This window comes from Aquila chrysaetos, chromosome 6 (assembly GCF_900496995.4).
Source record: "Aquila chrysaetos chrysaetos chromosome 6, bAquChr1.4, whole genome shotgun sequence".
NCBI lineage: Eukaryota > Metazoa > Chordata > Aves > Accipitriformes > Accipitridae > Aquila > Aquila chrysaetos.
The window spans coordinates 18,290,791-18,313,979 of NC_044009.1; the positions used below are offsets into that span (position 1 = coordinate 18,290,791).

Below are 23,189 nucleotides of genomic sequence, written 5' to 3' on the forward strand. Positions count from 1 at the left end.
AGAGCTTTAACACTGTAAATCAGAAACTGCATAAATCCAAAGCCAGATTATTCTCTGAGAACATATAGATAGATAGAATTGCTGTTGTCTATGCAGATCAAATTTTGAAAGGTCTTAGCAAATACATTATTTAGCTGTCTGAGGTGGGCAAAAGTTTTTCTTTCCCATCTGCCGAGAAACCTGAGTGTGTCCACTTGTATGTGTAACAGCTATGTTGGCTTTTTTTTTCTCCTACACTTTTTTTATAATTAGAACAAATTTTGAACATTTTTTATAACTTAATCTTTTTAATGATAGCTTTCATGTTTTTTAAATTTACAACACAGAAATTTAGCTGAACATGTAAAAGTCAGAGTAACTAAGATGTAGGTGTGATATTTTAGGGCTAGCCAGACTTCATCTTCTACAGCATGATTTATATTTGCTATTTTGCCAGGTGCTTCCTTACTCAGAGAAATATCCCATAATCAGACATTTTTTTTAACTTAAGATTAATTCCATATGGCTTTTACCTTTTGCATTAATAGTATTTCTTTCACTTTTAAGGGTCCCCCAGGTCCCCCTGGAACTGCAGGATTTCCAGGCTCTCCAGGTTTTAAGGTATTCAGCTAAAGATGCATACTAATATAGGATTTGGTCCTTTCTCTAGTTAGGCAGCTTATGTCACTATACATCTTTATTTTATGAGTCCTCCTTTTTCTGGCTGTTATTACAGTGTTTGCAAGCCTGGAACTCATGTGTTTTCATGTGCAGCACGAGACAAACCCTATCCTCATCACCTTCATGAATACCCACCCCAAACACCACTAAGTGGTAGACCCAGTGCTTTATGTTGCATTATGGGAGGGGCTCAAGTGAACTTCCCACAACTAGAGGAGCTGTACAGCATGTGCTGGCTGGAGTCTATGGGTAACTCGTGCTTCAGCACCAGGGTCGCCGTGCTGATTTGGCTCTTGCACTCAGGTGATGATGGTGGTAACCTTCTTCCCAAATCATGCAAAGATGCCACAGTAGAGGAAGAAACTATGACCCTAATACTGATTGCCCTGGAGACAAGACTCAAATGCATTCATTTCTCCCTTTACTGTTTTTCTGTAGGGTGAAGCTGGTCCTCCTGGACCTGCTGGTTCTAGTGGTAGTCCTGGAGAGAGAGGAGAACCTGGTCCTCAGGGACATGCTGGGCCACCCGGGCCTCAGGTACATAAATACCACATGGGAACTGAGAAGTGTTGTGCCACCTGCTCTTCACAAAGCCCTACACGTCCTTTGGTTTAGACCTAGGTTAGCAGCATTGGTTATTTATACATTTATTTTTTCAGGGCCCTCCTGGAAGAGCTGGAAGCCCTGGCAACAAGGGTGAAATGGTGGGTACTTTTCATATCATTGTCTATTGCTGCGCTGTGTTGGTGAAGGTCACTGTTTGGGCTGGACAGAGTCCAACAATGCTATGCTTTCTTCATCCCCATCTGCCATTCACTCTCTACAGGGACCTGCTGGTGTTCCCGGTGCTCCTGGTCTGCCAGGAGGCCGTGGTCTTCCTGGTCCTCCAGGTACAAGTGGAAGCCCTGGAGCAAAAGGCACTCCGGTGAGTTACTAATATTCATTACACTGGTTGTTCAAACAAACATGGTGAAAGTAGTTCTGATACCATTAAAAAAACCCCGTTGAATTAATCCTATTCACTTGAGATGGTCTAAAAAATTATTTTATAATAACATTAGGCAATTATTTTTCTAAATATATATTTACCTTTCACACATTTATATATTGCTATATATAAAATTATACATAAATATGATAATATATATTTGCTTTCCTAAATTATCTATCAAGTCAGAAACACACAACAAAAAAAAAAAGCTTGTTGAAAATGGCCACATTAGACAAAATCTGTTGTTTTGAAATCCTAATTTCACCTGTTTAAATTGCCATGGGCTGAGTCCACAGTGCACTGCACGTAGGGAGTTGTAGCTATTCTTATACTGTCATTTACCCCAGCAGGATCTTTCCTGACAGCCTTACACCATACGTAGTTCTTTGTCAGAGAAAATACTCAGGGACTTCAAGCAAAAGTCTCAGTGATGCCTGAAATAGCTCAGAAACAGATGTAAAATTTTACTCGGTGATGTTTAAGATTGTATCACTTCTTTCTGTTACTGGATTTTTAAGGAGCCCCATGCATTCCACATCCAGGTTCAACCAGTGCATGCTAATTCCTTTGCAGAATATAAAATAATAAAAATCAGTCAGTAATTTGAAAGTTATCATGTCTACTTCTTAGTATTTTAGTACATCTGATAGGTCTAGAATAATACCCTGTTGCAACCCATGATTTTAATGGGATTTTCTCCTGTTTAGGGAGAACCTGGTAAGAATGGTGCAAAAGGAGAGCCAGGCCCAAAAGGCGAGCGTGTAAGTAATTTTAAAATGTGTTCAGAGGCTTCTTCCAAGGAAGTCTGAACCCTGAATCATTCCCCATACAAAACTCAGTGGGGTTTTTTTTGAGACTTCTAACTTCACTGGTGGGCTGTTTTTGTTGTTGTTGTCAGGGTGAAAACGGCACCCCAGGAGCTCCTGGACCTCCTGGTGAGGAAGGCAAAAGAGGTGCAAATGGTGAACCTGGCCAGAATGGTGTACCTGGTACGCCTGGAGAAAGGGTAAGCTGCTGTAGATGACCATGCACACGAGGTACATTTTAAGTTAATACAGAGACAGCAAAATCTGGTGTTCAAAATACTTTGAGGAGAAATTTGGCTCCATATCTGTTCTCAGCAAATTCCAGATGTGAAACTGGATTACAAAACTGGGGAGAATTCTTATCTAGTTCCTCATCTGAATTGCAGCACTTGGATCTATCTCAGTCTGAAAAAAATTAATTTCTTTCATTTTTTGATACTGAAGAAGCACTGATCTTATATACCTGGAAGTTTTATCAAAAAGTTTGTGCTGAAAAGCGACCAAAAACTGTGAGAACTACACGGTGGAAAAAAAAATAAATAAACACAAATTTCAAAATTACTTCTCAGTTAACAAAAATGAACAATCAATGACAAATTTCAGCTCTGGAAAGTGAAATTAACACCAGTTCTTCTACATTCAGGATATGTCTTTATGTCAACATCTTTATTGTCAATAGATCTTAAATGTCAATAAAACCGATGTTGTCAGGATGTCTTCTATGGTAAAATGTCTTTACAGCCAACAGGTTTTTTGGCTAGCAGATTCGATAACTTTCCAAAGAGCATTCTTACAAAGGAATTCCTGAATTGATATTTTTCAACAAAATAAATAGCAACATACTTACAAATTTCAGATTTCTGATCCCATCTGAACCAAAGGAAATTGTGCTGATCTATTTATAACTCCTAATTTAAGAATTGATTGCAGTATGTGCTGAAGCTATGAGGAAACCAAAGATGCACAGTGAACAAATGAATCATATTAAATATATAAATGGGGCTGCAAATTAAATTTTAAAATTCAAATTTCTTGTAAGTAATGAAGATACTAAATATAAATATTAAAACAATACAATAGAGCTCTTCTCAGTATTGAATAAGAAGAAAATAATTGTTCAAGGCTGAATGTGTTGTTTTATTTTTGATATGAATTTAGAAAACTCATAAATAAAGTAACTAATGCAGGGCTGGTTAAAAATAATGGAGGACAGGCTATGATTTCAACAGCAGGGTTATATCCAAAGAGCAAATAATTCTATAGACTTCCTTGCTACAGTGAAATGTCATTTCCATCTATTTCTTTCCTTAATTTTCATAATAATATGTCTAATGGTAAATAGTTTAGAAAAAAACCATACCGTTGCCATTGCCTAAGTCATATTGCCTACGATCCATATTTTGTTCTTTTATTTGGCAGGGCTCCCCCGGTTTCCGTGGCTTACCCGGTAGCAATGGACTTCCAGGTGAAAAGGTATAAGTCTTCCTCTAAAAAAGACCCCAAACTTCTGGAGAATCCATGTGAATTTGAATGGACAATTTCAGATTCATTATGATGCTGATTTCCTTGCTGTGAATTTCAACATCTCTTTTTTAGGGTCCTGCAGGCGAACGTGGTAGCCCAGGCCCTCCTGGCCCCAGCGGACCCGCAGGAGAGCGTGGACAAGATGGAGGCCCAGGTCTTCCCGGAATGAGAGTAAGACAGGACGTCTCCAAGAAAATGTGATAAACTCTGTTAGAGATGCCTCATCTGAGCTGATACAACAGAGGAGTCCACTTAGAAAGTTTTTCTATTAATTCCGTAAAGTAGACTACATATATTCATAGTGCAATAGATAACCGTGCAGAGACACGGGGCATTTAGAGAACATCTGTCACAAGAGAATGAGGAAACTTGGATGAAGCTGAACATGCTCCCCAGTTCTCAGAGTTTGCCATGCACTATCATGAGATACAGCTTTAATGCGAATTAGCATCGGATGATTTTCTGTATTATCTGTTTACATTTTAGCAGATTTTATAATTTATTATAAAATGCATTGTTTATTATCTTTAAGATGTATTTGGGTTATTGTATTTAAATAGATTTATATTTAAATTATTATTTAAACAGGCTTAAATTTAACATTTAAATAATTAAATTATACACTAATTTAAATATTTCAATATACTTAAATATTGTATTTATTACTTATTATTTCCAATTACAACAAATAGGCTGTTGGTCAGATTTTCATAGTACATATCAAGAAGATTTTCAGAGATAACCTATTGCGTAATATGTACAGGATGTAACAACATTCTGAGAGCTATACTAAGAATTAGCAACTGCTGACAACAAATACCTTGAAATTCAAAAGTCAGCCTGACTGCAGGCTTCTGGGAGCTAAACAAGATTTTATTGGAAATGAAAATGAATTACTTAAAATATAACAATTATATAACAATTAAACATTATTTTATGTTTAAAAATATAAAACAAATTAACTAAAATGTTATAAAGATACATAGTCAAAATTGTTTCATTCCTTGATTTTTACCATCTGAAATTAGTTTTCTTCCCAAATAATGAAAGAATACAATTTTTGTGCACATTGATTAATGTTCAATGCCTCTCAGAGAAAGCAATAAGCTCCTAACAAAATAATTTGTTAGCTTTCTCCGATTTTTCCCCTTAATGGGATGGGGGGAAATGGAGGAGTTTTAATCTTTATTAAAGAGGTTAAAATCAAGCAAGTAGTTTAAAATGTATTTGTATATATTTATATTTATGTACATGTCGTGATTTAATCCCAGCTGGCAACTAAGCCCCACACAGCTGCTCGCTCAGTCCCCCCCGGTGGGATGGGGGAGAGAATCAGAGGAGTAAAAGTGAGAAAACTCATGGGTTGAGATAAAAACAGTTTAATAGGTAAAGGAAAAGCCGTGCACGCAAGCAAAGCAAAACAAGGAATTCATTCACCACTTCCCATGGGCAGGCAGGTGTCCAGCCATCTCCAGGAAAGCAGGGCTCCATCACGGGTAATGGTTACTTGGGAAGACAAACGCCATCACTCCAAACATCCCCCCCTTCCTTCTTCTTCTTCTTCTTCCCCCAGCTTTATATGCTGAGCATGACGTCATATGGTCTGGGATACCCCTTTGGCCAGTTTGGGTCAGCTGTCCCAGCTGTGTCCCCTCCCAACTTCTTGTGCCCCTCCAGCCTTCTTGCTGGCTGGGCACGAGAAGCTGAACAATCCTTGACTTAGTCTAAACACTACTTAGCAACAACTGAAAACATCCGTGTGTTACCAACATTCTTCTCATACTGAACCCAAGACATAGCACTGTACCAGCTACTAGGAAGACAATTAACTCTATCCCAGCTGAAACCAGGACAGTATTGTAACTTAATACTACACATTTTAAAATGAAGAATAACTTTTTTTTTTTTCCTTCGATTGCAGGGTTTGCCTGGAATTCCAGGAAGCCCTGGAAGTGACGGGAAACCTGGCCCTCCAGTATGTACATTGTGCAGATACTTTATACTAGTCCTCCTACTGACCTTACCCTCATCCCACAGTATCTACATGACAGGTTGTTATCACAGACTGATTAATTGTCTCCTTTTTGTTTGTTTTATTTACCAGAGCACTTGATATCCTGTCTCATTGTAATAACATTCTGTAAATCTTGTAATTTATTTGAAGTACAGATTATACAGAAGCTTAGTTGAAATACAAAACACATAATAAATTTTGAATGATAATGTCTCTAGCCTGACCTCACCCTCACTATTTAATAGTCATGGATATTCATTTATTTCACCTAACAGATGCCATGTCTTCATTTCTTTTTTGCTTATCCCAGGGCAGTCAGGGTGAATCTGGCCGCTCTGGTCCACCTGGCCCTCCAGGCCCACGTGGTCAACCAGGTGTAATGGGTTTCCCTGGTCCTAAGGGCAATGAGGTGAGTGGGATTTCTCCACTTCTCCTGTGCTTATGCTTGATCATTCAAATGTTAAAATAAATTGCTCCATAGTGGGGCTATCTCATGCTGCAGCTTTAGGTTATTGTATACTGACCAGAACAAGTATTCTAAATGTGATCTTTCTCTTTTGTAAGGGTGCACCAGGCAAGAATGGAGAAAGAGGCCCTGGTGGACCACCTGGAACACCTGTAAGTTTCATTAACATTTTGTTTTATAATATAATAATGACATAATATTAATTAATAATAACTTGGTGAGTCATGTAAAAATTATATCAACTCATAACCATACCCTAATTTTGTCTTTGTATAGGGTCCTGCTGGGAAGAATGGTGATGTTGGCCTTCCGGGTCCTCCTGGACCTACTGTAAGTGTGGTAGTCCCATAAGAGGCAATTATCGATTATTGCCGAGATGGTCTGGCATCTACAGATAGAGACTGTGAATTTAGGGGAAGGAAAATATTTTTAATGATATAAAGAAAGAAATCTCCTTTTATGAAGGCAAATAAAAGAGCTAATCTTTGCCATTATTTTAATAAATTAATACTCAAAACTTTGTTAGGAGAGATCTGAGTTGGGTAGACCTGGTATAAGTTGAAATGAAAAGTCAATTTAGAGCTCTTGGGGACCTACCACCTTTTCAAATTGAAGCATATTATTGCTCCCTTTATAGCATGTCAGACTAGCATCAAGTATAAATGTGTCTGCTGAATCTAACACAGTGAGTGAAAAGAACAAATACAGAACACCAAGATACATTAGTCTTTGGGGTTATGCAATATCGTCATCTGATGACAATAAGGAGGCATAGATTAGAGGTGGTGTGGAGGTGTTTATACACTGAAATGATCTCGGACAATTATTTTTTTTTCTCTCTTTTGTTTGATTCTAGGGTGCTTCTGGGGAGAGAGGAGAACCAGGACCATCAGGTCCACCCGGCCTCCAGGTGCTGTGTGTTTATTGTTTATTGGTTTCTGCTTCTTCTTAATAGACTAACACACACACACAAAAAGGAGGCATCTAAACATTTTCATTAGGGTGCATGTCATCATATTTTGAAGTAAGACAGATCAACTGCTTGACAAAAGTTACTGCTTTATATTTCATAATTGCAAACCAGATGGCCAGCCCAGTAGATTCTGTCACATAAAACCTCTAGCTATCAAATTAGCACCTCCTCCTTTGTAAAGGATTGGAATGAGTTGCGTACACATCTTTGTGTCAAAAAAATTTGCTAGATAGGAAAATGCATAATTTATCTACGAAACATGGATGATAATACTGTTCCTCCATGTAGGGATTGCCTGGTGGACCAGGACCAGCTGGAGAGAATGGAAAGCCTGGAGAACCAGTAAGTAGTAATTCCTTTTTTTTTAAGTAACGAAAAATACATGAGTTCTTCCTAGATTACATTTCCAAATTCAGACAGCTATCAGCACTCTGCAGAGCAGAGAAGTCTGATTTTAGGGATGATAGGTAAGAGAAACAGAGTCCCAACCACAATGCAGATTTACTAAGTAAAATGCATGGATAACTTGCATTTATTTTCTCATAAACAGGGGCCAAAAGGTGATGTTGGAGGACCTGGATTCCCAGGCCCTAAGGTAAATCATACAGCAACGTTTCTATAATGACATGAATGAATTAACAAACTACGAACCTGAAAACAAAGAATAACGTGGGTTTTTTTGTCACAGGGTGAAAATGGTGTCCCAGGTGAACGTGGTGCACCGGGTCCTCCAGGATCTCCTGGAGCAAGAGGTGGGCCAGGTCCTGCTGGCTCAGAAGGTGCTAAGGTACCCACAGACTTGCTTGCTTTCCTGCTATTATGTCTACCATTCAGGTTAATTTTTTTTTTCTTTTCTAATTAGTTTTTGTTACTGTTTAGGGTCCTCCTGGACCACCTGGTGCAGCTGGTGGCACAGGGCTGCCTGGCTTACAGGGAATGCCAGGAGAAAGAGGAGCTTCTGGAAGTCCTGGACCAAAAGGGGATAAGGTAACACACCCACACTCTGCCAATTTTATGCTAATTTAGTGGTAGCTTCCCACAAGGCACTGGGTTTGTTCATGTCTTCACTTTTGGCCTGATTTCAGAGGTGCTGACTGTGTAGCAGTACTGTTGATTTGGCTGTGTGATACGGGTCCTATATGTAAAAAAATGCAGGATTTTTCACCTGGTTTAATATATACTAGATATTTTGCTGTGCTAGATCTCTTGGGGAAGGGGTACATCAAAACAGTTCTAATGAAGCTAATAAACAATGAGAATAGTTCATTACCATGGGCAAACACTTTGGCATAGACTCCATTTTGAGTTAATTTGGGTTTTTTCCATCAAATTGTTCAGTATCTGATGCTGAATACTGGGCAGAATGTCATCCCCAATTTTAGATTTGTATTATAACAATAAGGAAATCTGGTTATTGAGAGACCCTGAGCATGAGATCCTCTCCTCAGTAATGTTTTAATTCTTCTTTCCCCCCTGCCTTATGCTTGTCTAATGCTTGATTTTTTGCTTATGCTTTTTATGTCTTATGCTTGCTAGGGAGAACCTGGTGGCAAAGGTGCTGATGGCATTCCTGGTGCAAGAGGAGAGAGAGTGAGTCATCTTTAACCATCTAGCAGTTTATCAGTTAGCTTCACATAGTCTACACTTAGAACATAAGTAAACTTACAGTGAATAAGTACTGTCTAGGAGACGTAAAGTAGTAATCCCATTGTATTTCATTCCAGCAGTGCAAATCTGGTTTCGTAAACTAAATTAGACTTATACTAGTTTTTGTGATTACAGCTGCTTGGGTAGATGGAATAGAATTTTTTTTGCAAGCAGAAGATTACAATTAATTGGGATAATGTTTTTGAGGGAAAGCACCAGTACAAAACTAGAGAAAATATTACTAGCTTCCCAAATCTAGCTGACTGATGAGAAAAATGCTGGTTATAATGAAGCACAAAAAGACATTATGATAGTAAGTGTTCTCATACACATTACTTCTACAGATACTATATATGATATATTTATATATTTATATAGCATATACACATAAAACAGACACTTGAAATATACACGTGTATCTAATGAGTACATACAAGCAGTATATACATCAAAATAACGAGGGATGACAAATATAAAAAACGCAGCTTGTGTAAGTTGGAGGAAATGTAAAAAATGTATTTCAAACCATCAGATACACATTAAATTCTCAAGAAAGAAAAAAGTCAGGGAGCTAGTCAAGAGATGTTGAACATATACTGAAGAAATGTGGACCAATTATTTATATGACAAGTTATGGCAATAGATAACTTTGATTGTCTACCATTGAAAGAGACCTATTAACTTCATGTGGTTTTGGATTAAGTTTAGATGGTGGGGGAAAAAAAAGAGAGGATCAATCAATTGGAAATCTCTCACGTCACAAAATGGTGTGATCTCGGAGTGTCACTCCAAATCGTAGTGTGCAACAACACACTGGCATTGTAGACTTACTTCCATTTAAATATCTTTAGCAACCTGTTTACACTGAAACATAGATGCTACTGCTCAAAATAGATGAATTAACATTGTCATATTTTGATACAAAATATATTATTTTCTAATTCTTCAGGGTAATGTAGGTCCCATCGGTCCTCCTGGTCCTGCCGGCCCACCTGGAGATAAGGTAAAGCATCGGCCGTAATGATGTTTGATACTGTAAAGAGTCACACCAGTGGCTGTCTCATGGGAAGAAAAACACCTAGTAATCATTCTTGTTCCTTACAGGGAGAGACTGGTCCAGCAGGTGCCCCAGGTCCAATGGGTTCCCGTGGTGGTCCTGTAAGTGATAGTACTTTTCTCCCAGTATAACTTTTATCATGGCTCCTCTAGCCTAGTATAGACATCAGTGTTGCACCTACCCAATCAGGAACACAGGTGGCTTGAGTTCAAAATAAACTAAGCACATTCCACTCCTGTTGACTCTTGGGATTTACAGGTGCTAAGGACTTCAGAAAATCAGTGCTTTTAACACTGTAAATGGATCAGAGGGCTATGGCAACAGTTCAGGGCAAGAGTGTGAGCAATAGTTGTTTCCATCTTGTCTTACAGTTAAGTAAACTTTTATTAGTACTTTTATTCTTATATTTACTTTTTTAGATTGATAAAACAGCACATTTGGTTCTCAGTTGGATCTGGGGAACACCATGGATTTTGCTCAGGGTTTATACAGATATAACTGAGATTAGTTTGTCACACTTCAGATAATTATCAGGTAATTCCTGAACTGTTATTTTTAGTGCTCAGGAGCAACTGTTGTTTCCAGTTTGGGTTGGGTTTTTTTTCCCTCCAAAGGCTGATAAGACAAAGAAGCTTCAGCAGTATTCATGGGAGTGTTCTCTAACTTGTAAAGTGAAGCCTATCTTTCTAACATCTTCCATTGCTAATGTTGTTTTCTACAGGGTGAACGAGGAGAACAAGGTCTTCCTGGACCTGCTGGCTTTCCTGGAGCTCCAGTAAGTATAAATACTTAAAAGCAATTGAATGTGATTATGAGTTTTTAGTTTCTCTAAGTTCATCCACATCTCGGAAAGGCTTGCTGTAACCCCTTTAATATACATACCTGCTACATACATTTGATTCATTTGCTACTCTTTCTGTACTTAGTCACAGACAGAGCAACATTTCTTTATTCTTCCCTTCCTGTACTGTAGACCAATAGAGTTCAACTGCATTCACATTTAATTGAATGTTTAAATTCCCTTCAGAAGAGTATCTGGATAGTGTTTTTCATCACAGTGATATCTTCTGCATATTTTGAGTTTTAATATAACAACATAATTTTTCTACAGGGCCAAAATGGGGAACCTGGTGGGAAAGGAGAAAGAGGCCCACCTGGTCTAAGAGGAGAGGCTGGACCCCCTGGAGCTGCAGGTCCACAGGGTGGTCCTGGTGCACCAGTAAGTTTTTGCTGTTCCTTATTGCTACAAAGAGAGGTTTCTTCAGTTCTCCCTCAGCCTCAAGGTGGTGGGGCCCAAGTGCAAGCATTTGAACTGCTGGAAACTTAATGACACTTCCTATAATTTTAATCTATTTATCAAATCACTTCCTTTATCTATTCCCTCCATGTAGGGTCCACCTGGTCCCCAAGGAATAAAAGGAGAACGTGGATCTCCTGGAGGCCCCGTGAGTATCTCATTGACTTAGTCACTGATAAATGACTTTATCTATTACAACAAACGTGATGTAAATGAAAAACAAGACCTTCAGTGACTTCAGTATCTGCAGCTCAAGAATAATTAAAGTGTTCCAGAAGGAGTAATTAAAGTTGAGGTGTTTAGTGATCTGGACTACGTTGATTTTAATATAAGTAAGGGGCCAAAATAACTTTTGGCACAATGACCCAAATCTATAAAATGGCTTATCTCAGCAATTATTAGATTTACATGCCATCTTTGCCAAGTTTCTCAGACCCCATTTATTACCCTTTGAGGAACATACAGGACCTTCGCTTGCAAAAAAATAGAAAATAAAAAAAAATTTTAAATTGTGAACTTCTTGTTCAGTTACAGGACATTTAATTCAGGTTTTAAGTGAAACAGCTAAATATAATTCAAAGTCAGCTGTTGTACAAAAATCAATTTGTTCATGTTTTTCCAACCTGCAGAAAATGACAACTAAAAGTATTGATCTCTCATAGGGTGCTGCTGGTTTCCCTGGTGCTCGTGGTCTACCTGGTCCCCCTGGTAGCAATGTAAGTTGTCTTATCCCCCTTTTCTTTTATTCTTACCTTGTGGATCTATTTAGACATCTATTAATATATTAAACTATATTAAGCTGTGTGTACCTTGACATGAATATAACATAAGCAAAAGCATTCTGAATATGATGTTTGGACTTAGGAAAAAAATTCTGCAAAAGAGAGTTTACTCTCCTCTTTCTTGTGTCATATGGAATAGCAATTCATTCACTTACTGTCTTGGTATTCCTTCTTCTATTATGATTTGCTTTCCAAAGCCCATCAGAGTTAGTGGAGTCCTCCTGGATCAGGTCCTTGAGTGTTTCTGTTGGTGGCAGACATCTTGTTTTCTCTCTTGCTCTTCTATGATGCAAGAAATACTCAGTTCAGGATCTTGAATTGGTATGCATTTTCAAAACTACGTTTTGTAGATCCCTGTTAAGGTTTTTTTTTTTAGTTGCCTGGAGAATGGAATGGCATAAGATTTAATTATCTTGGGAAAGAGAAGTTTGGAAAGATTCTTGTAGGCCATATCATAAGAGTGAAACTTTGCCACATCTGAAGTTTAATCTACCAGTCTGCAGTGTCCTATTATAAATAGGTATGCTGGTGTATCAGCTAATTCCAATATTTTATACAATATCTGTGTGTGAAGAAAAGCTGTTTCATAATATCCTTGCATGTTCAACATGCACCTATTTTTGACTCACATAGTCAAAATTAGATTCTGATTTTTGGTTGTTTAAAAATTAAGAAAATACAAAGAATACAATGGATTTACCCATTTTAAAATCAAAACTATAAATTATCCTTTCTTGTATGGTAACTGAGGTATAAAGTAAGAAAATTTTTTTAAATATTTGAATAAACAGATTTTTATTTTCTGTTTTATAGTTACAGACAGATGCAAATTAGAATATTGCTGAATAAAAAGAAAAAAGTAGGATTTTATTTAAGGTACCATTAAAGTCAAGGTAATTCTTTCCATTGAGTGGCTAAGAGCTTTAATGAAAGACATTTCATGCTGCACATGTCCAGGACACCACCTTAAAGGTATCTGGCATAAGCAATTCAAGAAATCAGCAGGTCTGCTACTATTTCAAATTTCTGTGGCAGAGCCGTGGGTGAGGAATGTGTATCCTGTGTTGGATGCATTACAACCACTGGACATCCAAAACATGTAAGTGTTGCATTATGCAAACTGTATGTCCAGACAGTAGGGAGAAAAAAGTATCAGTTTTGAAAATGGTAGGCAAAAGGATTCTCTTTATAAGACCAGATAAGATTTGGGTGCATAGGGGTTGCACCCTAAATCTGCCTTCAGGCAATGACTCAAGTCAGGTTGGCTTTCATGAAGGAAGATCAATGCCATTAAGTGTGTGCTACTGTTTCAGATAACACAGCTCACACTCTTCTTTTTAAAATTCTTTTTAGGGTAGTCCAGGTCCCCCTGGTAACGCAGGGCCTGCAGGCAAGGATGGGCCTCCTGGACCCCCCGGTAGTGCCGGTTCTCCTGGCAGTCCAGGACCTGCTGGAACAAGAGGTGAGCCCGGCTCACCAGGTGAAAAAGGGCCACCAGGAGCACGAGGAGAAAGGGTAAGTACACATCCAGCCAGGGACTGTTACACCAATAGGCAGGGATTCTGTCCATCAAGAATAAGAAGCCCCCTCTTGAATGTTAAAGGTGCTCTGTATTGACTGATCTGACCTTTTCTTAAACAGGGGGCACCAGGTGAAACAGGTCCTCAAGGCATTGTCGGTGGCCGGGGTAACACAGGTTTGCCAGGTCTACGTGGTCCAAGTGGTCCACCCGGTATGGCAGGTGCCAAGGTGAGAGTGCATTCACTGCAGCAGTAGCCTCAAAGCTAACCCAACAACTGTAATCCAGCTGCTAAAAATAGCTTAGAGATACAAAAAGGAATGAACGTGTTGTGGGGCTTCTTTAAATGCTTTTTAGTCCAGAGACCACAGAATTTACAGTTATTTGTGTTTACATCTGTAAGATCAGGCTTTAAAATGTCCAGTAACCAGCAGCTGTGGCATGTGAGGCTGTCTTTAACCTCTATTACCAAGAGTTCTGGATCACATTGTCTAGAAGTATATAACCACCTTCACACACTTAAGGAGGGTCATGGGCTATAAACTCTTCTTGAGACAAGATTTGAGTCATAGCTTTGCCTACAGCAAGTTGTTTATCTTTGCTTAATTCTCAGTATGTTTCTTGCTTAAATATTATGACCCAAACAGAAAAGTACTTTCACCTCCCTCCAGAAAAGGGGGTGTGAGGCTTGGTTTGTATTTTATCACTAATATGGCGATAGACCGGCGTTTTTTTGTTAACTGCTTTGGCTATCGCTTCGGGGCACATAAGAAGAGACATACCCATTTATTATTTCTTAGTTGACAAAACCATAAGGAACATTCCTTGGGTTCAATGACCTTGCATGAATATTACCAGCAATGAAAAGAAACCAGTTTGGCCAAGTTTTTCTCTTTCTTATTTTGAGTATTCACAATCACCAAAGTCACGCTGGCCCTTCGCTTTATTAGGTGTCCTTCATAATCACTGCATCTTTAATTAAAGATGTATAACGTGATGGTATTTCCTAAGTACATTATCTGCAACTAAACCCTTTGCCTTTTTGTTCAGGGTGAAGATGGTAAACCAGGCACCAATGGTGTCCCAGGAGAACGCGGTGCTCCTGGTCCGCAAGGTCCTATTGGACAAAGAGGCTTACCTGGGGAGCCTGGCCGAGATGTGAGTGGATGCGTTAGACCTTCCTGCTAGCTTGTGAGTTACAAACGGGAGACTCTGGGAGTCGATATGCTTTAAGGTTCACAAAGCCTCACTCAAGTGCCTGATGCACAGGGGCCTGGGCAGATTACGTTCTCATGTAAGGCAGTGTAGCCTGCTGTCTCTGCTATACCTTTTACTGCCTGTGGACCACATCTCTGTCTCACTTGGAACTGAACTGATAGCACTGCCCATACACCTACAAAATAATACAGGTCTTGCAGGTCTTTTATGGCCCACTCCACCTCCAGGAACTCTTCTTTCTTGAAAACTCTCTCTTTGATGAGCATTATTTCAGCTTACTGGAAAACAAGCCGTCTATTTGTTGTCCAGCCTATGAACAAACTGTACCACTCTTTTTTCCAGGGTAACCCTGGCTCAGATGGCTTGCCTGGACGTGATGGATCCCCAGGAGGCAAAGTAAGGAATCACCATTATCTTCAGACTGCCAAATAAATGTTGTGTAGAGATGACAATATACGTAGTTTTGTGCTATGTAACTTGTTCCTTGAACCTCCTATGCTCCACTGAATATACTCCTTACATTGTAGTTCTGTAAATGTTTAAATTTATTATCCTGTCAACTGTTACTATCTGCAGGGTGACCGTGGTGAAAATGGCTCTCCTGGCCCTCCAGGACCTCCTGGTCACCCTGGGCCTGCAGGTAGCAATGGTGCACCTGGAAAAGCTGGTGAAAGAGGATTTCAGGTAAGACCAAAGTAAATAGCTTACTGCTTATTTACATACCTTTCCTATACAAAATCCATTTCATGCAGTAACAAAGTGGAAGTTTGGAAGAGTTGTAGATTTGTTACTGTTATAGTTTCTTGGCATTGAGGACCTCTTTTATAAGAATATTGAGGGGAAAGACATCACAGTTTATGTTCCTGATAACTGTATATAAATTAAGCTCAAAATCCACGTACTTCTTAGGATGCCAAAAAGCACATCATCCCACCAGGCCCTATCTTAATTTCCATCCCATCTGGTGCTCATGCAGTGCAAGTGATATTATTTAGTTAAATGAAGGGAGTAACTTTGAAAGTCTTCAAGTTATTTGTGAGGAGTGCTGACACCAGCACAGCTTGAGCACTGAGCACCTCACAAACTGAAGGAGGGGTCTAGTGCATGTGGTATGTATCAGTGCCTACAAGCAGCTGAGTAAGACTAACATGGTAGAAAAAGGAACTGGCTAGAATTCTTGCTGATTATGTAGTGTGTGTGTGTGTGTGTGTGTGCGTATAGCTTCCCCTTGTTTTCAAACAGCTGCTGGCTTTGAACATACTGCTTATCTGGAAATAAAGTAGTGGTCTATTCAACTCCAAGTGATCCATACCACCTTATTCTTATTGTGTCATAGGGTCCACCCGGCCCGCCTGGCTCTGCTGGTCCTGCTGGTGCTCGTGGTCCTGCTGTAAGTCATGTTTAAAGTATTTGTGATATCATACATTCACTATTTCCTGTTATTTGGGCATTTCTCTTATTTCTTTTTATATTCCTTTTATTGCAAACGTGCTCTTGAAGGGTCCTCAAGGTCCTCGTGGTGATAAAGGTGAAACTGGTGAACGAGGCAGCAATGGCATAAAGGGTCATAGAGGATTTCCTGGTAGCCCTGGTCTCCCTGGTCCTCCTGTGAGTATTTTGTATTGGATCGGGAATTATGGCTGATCTTAGTTTCTGTGGTGTAGGTCCCAGGTAACTAGTTAGCTTTAACTAATTTACTGAGGAAAGAAAAAAAGTATAAAGAACCTGTGTGATTTGATTGTCAAATGTGTTCAAAAGTCCAGATTCCCTGAATCAACCTGAAATAAGTATTAATAAAGAACTGGGAGAAGCTGCTAGGAGCTAAAGCTGGGTTTGCTATAATCCCTTTCAGCTGTGTGTCTGCCTGCATCTGGAACAAACACTTTTTGCATTCATTTATATAGGCTATTCCTGATTAAATTATAAAAGGTAGAAATAGGGGTTGAAATATCTACGTCTATTAGAAATCTATGCTAGACAGACAACTAAATCCATGAAAAAGCTACTCCGAGTCCAAATACCTCCCTTCTGTCACGCCTCTTTTGCAGTAATTAATATTAGGGCAAAATGGGCATGAAATTGTAAACTACTGAACTGTAAACATGCATTACCATTTTGAACAGTTCTTAATAGCTAAAGGAATTGAAGGGTAATAGACAGGCATGCCCTAGGTATTTATGACAAGTAAAAATTTAAAAAGGGATTTATACTGAAAAGAACTATTAATAGCACTCATGATACAAGTGAGACTCAAGAAACCAACTTACTCAATTAATGTACCAATGGTGGCAAAAATATGGGAGTGTTAACTATAAATGCCACCAATACCAACCTATTTAACAACACAATATAACCTGTTGTCTAACATATAACACAAGTAAAAAACCCCAAACTGATAAATACTCATTTACACTATGACAGCAAGATGATCAATAATTTTTAAACATATGGCTTAGTTCTTTGTGGTGCATAAATAGAGCAAGTTTTTAATGCATTTGAAAACATGAGTGTTTGTCAAATTATTTAAATAACTTTACTGGTAATATGATTAAAACTTCAGCATTTTGAGCCTATAGCTATGTATTCTTATGAATACAGGATTTCATCCAAACCTCATTGATGTTGGTTGGCTTGCTTGCATTTCGGGTATCACATCACTAAGATTTTTTCATATAGACAGCATTTGATATTATTTTCTGGTTAAAGAATGGCTACCATTCTCTCTCATACCTGACATAGTCTCTTTATATGAATGTGTTTCATATAATCTTAAAAATGTTTTCAATGCCTTTACTTAAGGTACATCCAGCTAGTTGCAAAGTATCACTGCGAGGTGTATGACTTACTTTACTTTTCTTCATAGGGTCCCCTGGGTCCACAAGGTGCAATTGGAAGTCCAGGAGCTTCAGGTGCAAGGGTAAGAAAAACTCCTTACTGAACGTAACTGGAAGGAAGATTCAGACTGTTTGTTTAACAAAAAAAAAAAAGTAAAAAAAATAAATTGGCCATCTTAACAGGCAACAGCTGAAGAAAGAGAAAACACCTGATAAATTGTACAGAAATGTTTGAAATATCTTACAAAGTATTTCTGGATTTGAGATTATCTGGTAAACAATTTTGACCATATTATCTGTGTTCAACATTGTTTTAGGGTCCCCCAGGACCAGCCGGACCGCCTGGAAAAGATGGTAGAAGTGGCTATGCAGGTCCAATTGGTCCTCCTGGCCCCCGTGGTAACAGAGGTGAAAGTGGCCCTGCAGTAAGTAAATTGTGCTCATTCAAACAAACAACTCTGTAGGGATTATTCATGAAACATAGGGTGCTCTCCCATTTAAACATCTCCCTCAGAAAATTCTGTATTTCATGGACAGAGTTTGTGGTAGGAGGTATCTAGCTATCAAGGCTAAATAAAAAAAAAAAAAAAAACAGATTATTTGTAGTTCAGTGTAACTATTGATACACTGGGCATTGTGTTAGTCTCAGATAATCATTGACTTTTCTGCATACAAGGGGAAGTAGGATCTCCTCTTCACTTCAGAGCACAAGACTCCTTTTGTCTTAGAAGCTATGAAGTGGGTTTCCTAGACTCCTCTAGAGAGACCAGTGCTGCAAAGGTCACTAGCATAGTCACTTCTAAAGCCAAGAAATGGTTATTCTCTGGATTTTGGTGGAAAGGGTTCCTTCTCCTTCTCAAAGCCCAGACAGAAAAAGGACAGTCACTACTTGACAAAATTAGGAAAAGAAAATTCCAACTTTAGGAAAATAAAGGCCCGGAAAGCCTAACAGATGTTTATAGCAAGTGCCATTATTTAATGAATATGTAAATTAAATGTTTATGTGAGAATTCTCATTTTTTAGGATTAGGGCCCACATGGACTTTTAGTTTTAACCTGTGATCTCTACTTAGCACTATGTTCGCTATTTTTTTTAGGGTCCACCAGGCCAGCCTGGTCTTCCTGGTCCTTCTGGTCCTCCTGGTCCATGTTGTGGTGCTGTGTCTTCCCTGGTCGGTGGTGAAAAAGGTCCAGTGGGCTATGGGTATGAATATCGAGATGAGCCAAAAGAAAATGAAATCAATCTGGGTGACATCATATCTTCAATGAAATCAATTAACAACCAGATTGAAAACATCATTAGTCCTGATGGGTCACGGAAGAATCCGGCTCGTAACTGCAGAGATCTGAAATTCTGCCATCCCGAGCTCAAGAGTGGTATGTTAGGTTTTTATTTTTAACAATGGTAGCGGATCTTGATTTTTTTTTTTTTTTTTTTTTTTTCCCCTCCCTCCATGAATGCTATTGTCTCTGAGTATTTAAATGCAGAGATCTGCAATAAAAATTTGGGTTTTTAAACAAATGTCATGATAAAGATGATAAATGTAATAATAATTTTACACTTTAATTTACTGTGCATTTACATAGTATATACACTGACTTCAACTCCACTCCCTACATGCTTATAACTGAACATTTTTTTTCAATAATTTTATGGAAAAAAACCATGACAAGTATAAGTTCTATATTTCTTTCTAATGTCAGTCATATAACAGTATTCTCATGAACTCAGTATATTTTTATATCATCTTATTTTCTGTGTGGCATCTCTTATGTCAAAACTAATATGCTTCTTAATTTGGCTCAGGAATCTGGCATAGAAATAAGCTTCACTCTCATGCAGTCAGATTCTTCCCCAAATATATTAAGCCCCCTAACACTTTTTTTTTTTTTTTTTTTTTTTTTTTTTTACCTCTAGGAGAGTACTGGATTGATCCTAACCAAGGCTGCAAGATGGATGCTATTAAAGTGTACTGTAATATGGAAACTGGTGAGACATGCCTCAATGCTAACCCCAGCACTGTGCCAAGGAAAAACTGGTGGACCAGTGAAAGCAGTGGAAACAAACACGTTTGGTTTGGAGAATCTATGAACGGAGGCTTCCAGGTGAGAAATTACCACAGTTAACAGCCCAAAAGGTAGTACACATATTGTACTCACATACATCACAATGTACTAAAAAATAATCCTGAAATTAAACTAAGCTAAACATTTTGTGGGTGAAATATAACTATATGGACTGGCCCTAGACATGATTAAACAAAACCTGTTGCTTATGTGTTGTGCTCTGCAGTTCAGCTATGGCGATCCTGAGCTTCCAGAGGATGTCTCAGAAGTTCAGCTGGCCTTCCTCCGCATCCTCTCCAGCCGTGCCTCCCAGAACATCACCTACTACTGCAAGAACAGCATTGCCTACATGGATGAAGCCAGTGGAAATGTTAAAAAAGCTCTGAAACTGATGAGCTCTGTGGAGAGTGAGATCAAGGCAGAAGGAAACAGCAAATTCACATATGCTGTTCTGGAAGATGGCTGTACTGTAAGTAAACAAGACTTTAGTATGGTAGTTTACTAAATAATTCCCTCTCAAGGACTAGAGCTGTAATAAAGGAAGGGAGTGCTTTGCATGACCTGGGTAAGGAAAGGACACAGCTGCACCTAACTGGGGAAACTTCCATTCTGTACACCAGAAGTGTCACTCCTGTAGAAAGTGAGGTGCACTCCCATTTAAATCTGTGCTTTACAGGTATCTCCTTGCTTTAGCGTCAAAGTCAGGGAAGTCACGGTGACCAAGTTTTGATCTATCTCATGTCAACTCTAAAACTAAGAGCAGTAGGAATCATCTTAGTCATACAAAAAAATCAAGGCTAGCTGATGCAAGCCATGGGCAACCATGGGCAATGGGAAGGGGCAAATACGGTCACTTCGCAGATGCAACATTGCTTCGCTGTGCCTTGCTCGCTGCAGCAGGAAGCACTGGGGAGGAGCGGTAACATCAATGAGCATGCTCGTCTATGAGCATCTGCAGCCTTTTCAGTAACAAATACAAAACACCGTGACACCATCTACAATTTGTCTCCTGCTCTGTTTAAGGTCCCAAAAGCCCAACAAACACTGATGTGTCTGGCAAACCTGCCGTTTAAGGATGCATGAACGTGTCTACTTTGCAGCCATTTCTTCATGAACGTGAAGAGCTACCTCATTACTGCTGTTGCTCTTTCTTGAGGCCAAAACCACTTTCCAGAGTAGCCATTTGTACCATCTTCCAGCATGCAGACCACTTTTCAGTCCGAAGTCAGGGCACAGGCACCACTCCAGAGTACCCTAGTGTCCATCAGGGATCCCATCCCTTCTGAGCCGCAAGGTCTACAACCCCACAAGACCTCACATAAAAGGACCAGAAATGAAGAATGTCTATCTACATGTTCATTTCTACAGAGACTGCAACCAGTTTTCATGGTGTTGAGAGACACATTAATATGGAAAGAGAAAGTAGTAAATCCAGTAAACTGTAGGATAACTTTCACATAGCCCAACACTGATTTCTCTAACATTCTCCTTTTCTTTTTAACTTCACAGAAACACACTGGTGAATGGGGTAAAACAGTCTTTGAATACAGAACGCGCAAGACAATGAGGTTGCCTGTGGTTGATATTGCACCCATAGATATTGGTGGTCCTGATCAGGAATTTGGCGTGGACATTGGCCCGGTCTGCTTCTTATAAATCAAAGATCCTGCTCTTTCTGAAACCCCAGCAAACAGATTCACACTCCAACTGTGCTCCTTTGTTTTAGCCTTGTCAGCTAGTACAGGTGACCATCTGTATCCCAGTTATTTATTAACAAAATTTCTGGGGGAAAAATCAATTTGATATTAAGGGTTATTTTTTTCGCTATTACACAAACTACAGTAAAAATGCTTTTTTGCTCTATTTTTTTTTACCAAATTCCATCTTCAAAACATGTCTCCGTGGTGCTATAATACAGCTTCAACACTTAATAAAACAACACTGTGTTCTATTAGTTGAATGTTAGCCAATTTACAAAGCACTGATTGCTCCCAGTACCAAAGTTTACCCTTCTTTCTAAGATGCAGTCCATGAAGCTAGAAAGACCTCCCTGTTTCAACTACCTCAACATGGACAGAAACAGGGATGTGTCTGATGAGTCAAACCAAAACTCAATCAAAACCCATTGGTCAAGTCAGTGGAATCATTTGGTACAAAATTGTCTATTTCTGTACTGATTAGCTGTGAAAAAGTACAGTGTATTTTAAGAGTTTAATACCTTAATGTCAGTAGTCACCATAATTTTATTGTTGGATTGTATTCTGTTGTCAAAGGTGCTTCTCTACTTTCCTGTCATTGCTGGTCAAGACCACTAAAATTAGGGAAGTGTAAAAGACTAATATGATGGTGCTAATGTATTTTTCACTCCTAACTCTGCAAGTCAGGGTTATTGACTTGCTTAAAAAAAAAAAAAAAAAAAAAAAAAAAGTAAAGGATTTAATGCAATTGTAAATGTCTCCTGTCAAAGATCGTCATTGGCATGTCATAGTTGAGAACTTTCTCCCTTCACTCTGTAAAAGTCAATAAAGATGCAAAATTGTGAACTACTTCTGTCACGTTAACACATTTATAGTGTTGAAGGTTAACCATCTTTGTAAGCTTTTATATGGTTGTTGGTCTATTCCTTACAGAGACACATAATAAAATATCTTAATAAAACTCCTTGTTGTTTCATAAAACTGACTTTTTTTTCTTATTTTACTATTTATATCTCTCTCTTCAAACAAATTAATATGGCAGGACACAACTCTGGTACCAGTATAACTGATTTTTTCTAAAATTATTTTTTGAAGGAAAACTCAGTAATCCTAAGGGATGCAGTTTATGGCATCATACTATGAAATTTTCTTTCTTACTTTTTCCACTCCATCCAGTGGCTCATTTTTTTCAAGCACAGGGAGCTGCTCTGGCTATTAGCATGGATTTGTGCTACTCAGTCTTTCCCATGAAGGAAGGCACAGAGCCTGCCCCCACATCGTTACCGCACCACAACACATTGCTCCACAGCTCAGGATCATTAAGAATCCTCTACAACAAGGTCAGAAGACAAAAATTAGGGAGAAAAAAATTCAGGTTCTTAAAGGTTCTCACTGATGATTATGGATCATGCATCCTCAGAATACTTTCTGGATTAGACCAAGCAGGGAAAATGGGCAGAGAAATGGTGTTTAAGAAACTTCACCAGATTTGGGTCTAAGCTAAGACATGGCCCTGCTCTGGCATCACAGAATTCAGACATGCCCACACAGAAGCAAAATAGTGAGGGTCTGGGGAGACCTTAACAGCACAAATGCAGTATCAAAACAGGCACAACTGTGCTTAATGCTACATAAAA

The 23,189-nt window shown here is 38.8% G+C and overlaps 1 protein-coding gene across 1 annotated transcript in view; it reads left to right on the forward strand.

Annotated features, from left to right (window-relative positions):
- Positions 1-22,533, forward strand: part of COL3A1 (collagen type III alpha 1 chain) — a 53,401-nt gene extending 30,868 nt beyond the window's left edge. Inside the window, exons 15-51 of the mRNA XM_030018206.1 lie at positions 547-600; positions 1,099-1,197; positions 1,320-1,364; positions 1,487-1,585; positions 2,359-2,412; positions 2,550-2,657; positions 3,877-3,930; positions 4,054-4,152; positions 5,903-5,956; positions 6,306-6,404; positions 6,560-6,613; positions 6,738-6,791; positions 7,318-7,371; positions 7,723-7,776; positions 7,985-8,029; positions 8,123-8,221; positions 8,314-8,421; positions 8,971-9,024; positions 10,031-10,084; positions 10,186-10,239; positions 10,860-10,913; positions 11,250-11,357; positions 11,530-11,583; positions 12,098-12,151; positions 13,571-13,732; positions 13,859-13,966; positions 14,787-14,894; positions 15,297-15,350; positions 15,531-15,638; positions 16,291-16,344; positions 16,455-16,562; positions 17,818-17,871; positions 18,106-18,213; positions 18,886-19,165; positions 19,707-19,894; positions 20,082-20,324; positions 21,365-22,533. Of these exons, the coding sequence (XP_029874066.1) occupies positions 547-600; positions 1,099-1,197; positions 1,320-1,364; positions 1,487-1,585; positions 2,359-2,412; positions 2,550-2,657; positions 3,877-3,930; positions 4,054-4,152; positions 5,903-5,956; positions 6,306-6,404; positions 6,560-6,613; positions 6,738-6,791; positions 7,318-7,371; positions 7,723-7,776; positions 7,985-8,029; positions 8,123-8,221; positions 8,314-8,421; positions 8,971-9,024; positions 10,031-10,084; positions 10,186-10,239; positions 10,860-10,913; positions 11,250-11,357; positions 11,530-11,583; positions 12,098-12,151; positions 13,571-13,732; positions 13,859-13,966; positions 14,787-14,894; positions 15,297-15,350; positions 15,531-15,638; positions 16,291-16,344; positions 16,455-16,562; positions 17,818-17,871; positions 18,106-18,213; positions 18,886-19,165; positions 19,707-19,894; positions 20,082-20,324; positions 21,365-21,511 (3,387 nt within the window). The 3' untranslated portion in view covers positions 21,512-22,533. The remainder of the gene's footprint in view (positions 1-546; positions 601-1,098; positions 1,198-1,319; positions 1,365-1,486; positions 1,586-2,358; positions 2,413-2,549; positions 2,658-3,876; positions 3,931-4,053; positions 4,153-5,902; positions 5,957-6,305; positions 6,405-6,559; positions 6,614-6,737; positions 6,792-7,317; positions 7,372-7,722; positions 7,777-7,984; positions 8,030-8,122; positions 8,222-8,313; positions 8,422-8,970; positions 9,025-10,030; positions 10,085-10,185; positions 10,240-10,859; positions 10,914-11,249; positions 11,358-11,529; positions 11,584-12,097; positions 12,152-13,570; positions 13,733-13,858; positions 13,967-14,786; positions 14,895-15,296; positions 15,351-15,530; positions 15,639-16,290; positions 16,345-16,454; positions 16,563-17,817; positions 17,872-18,105; positions 18,214-18,885; positions 19,166-19,706; positions 19,895-20,081; positions 20,325-21,364) is intronic.
- The last annotated feature ends 656 nt before the right edge of the window (positions 22,534-23,189 follow it).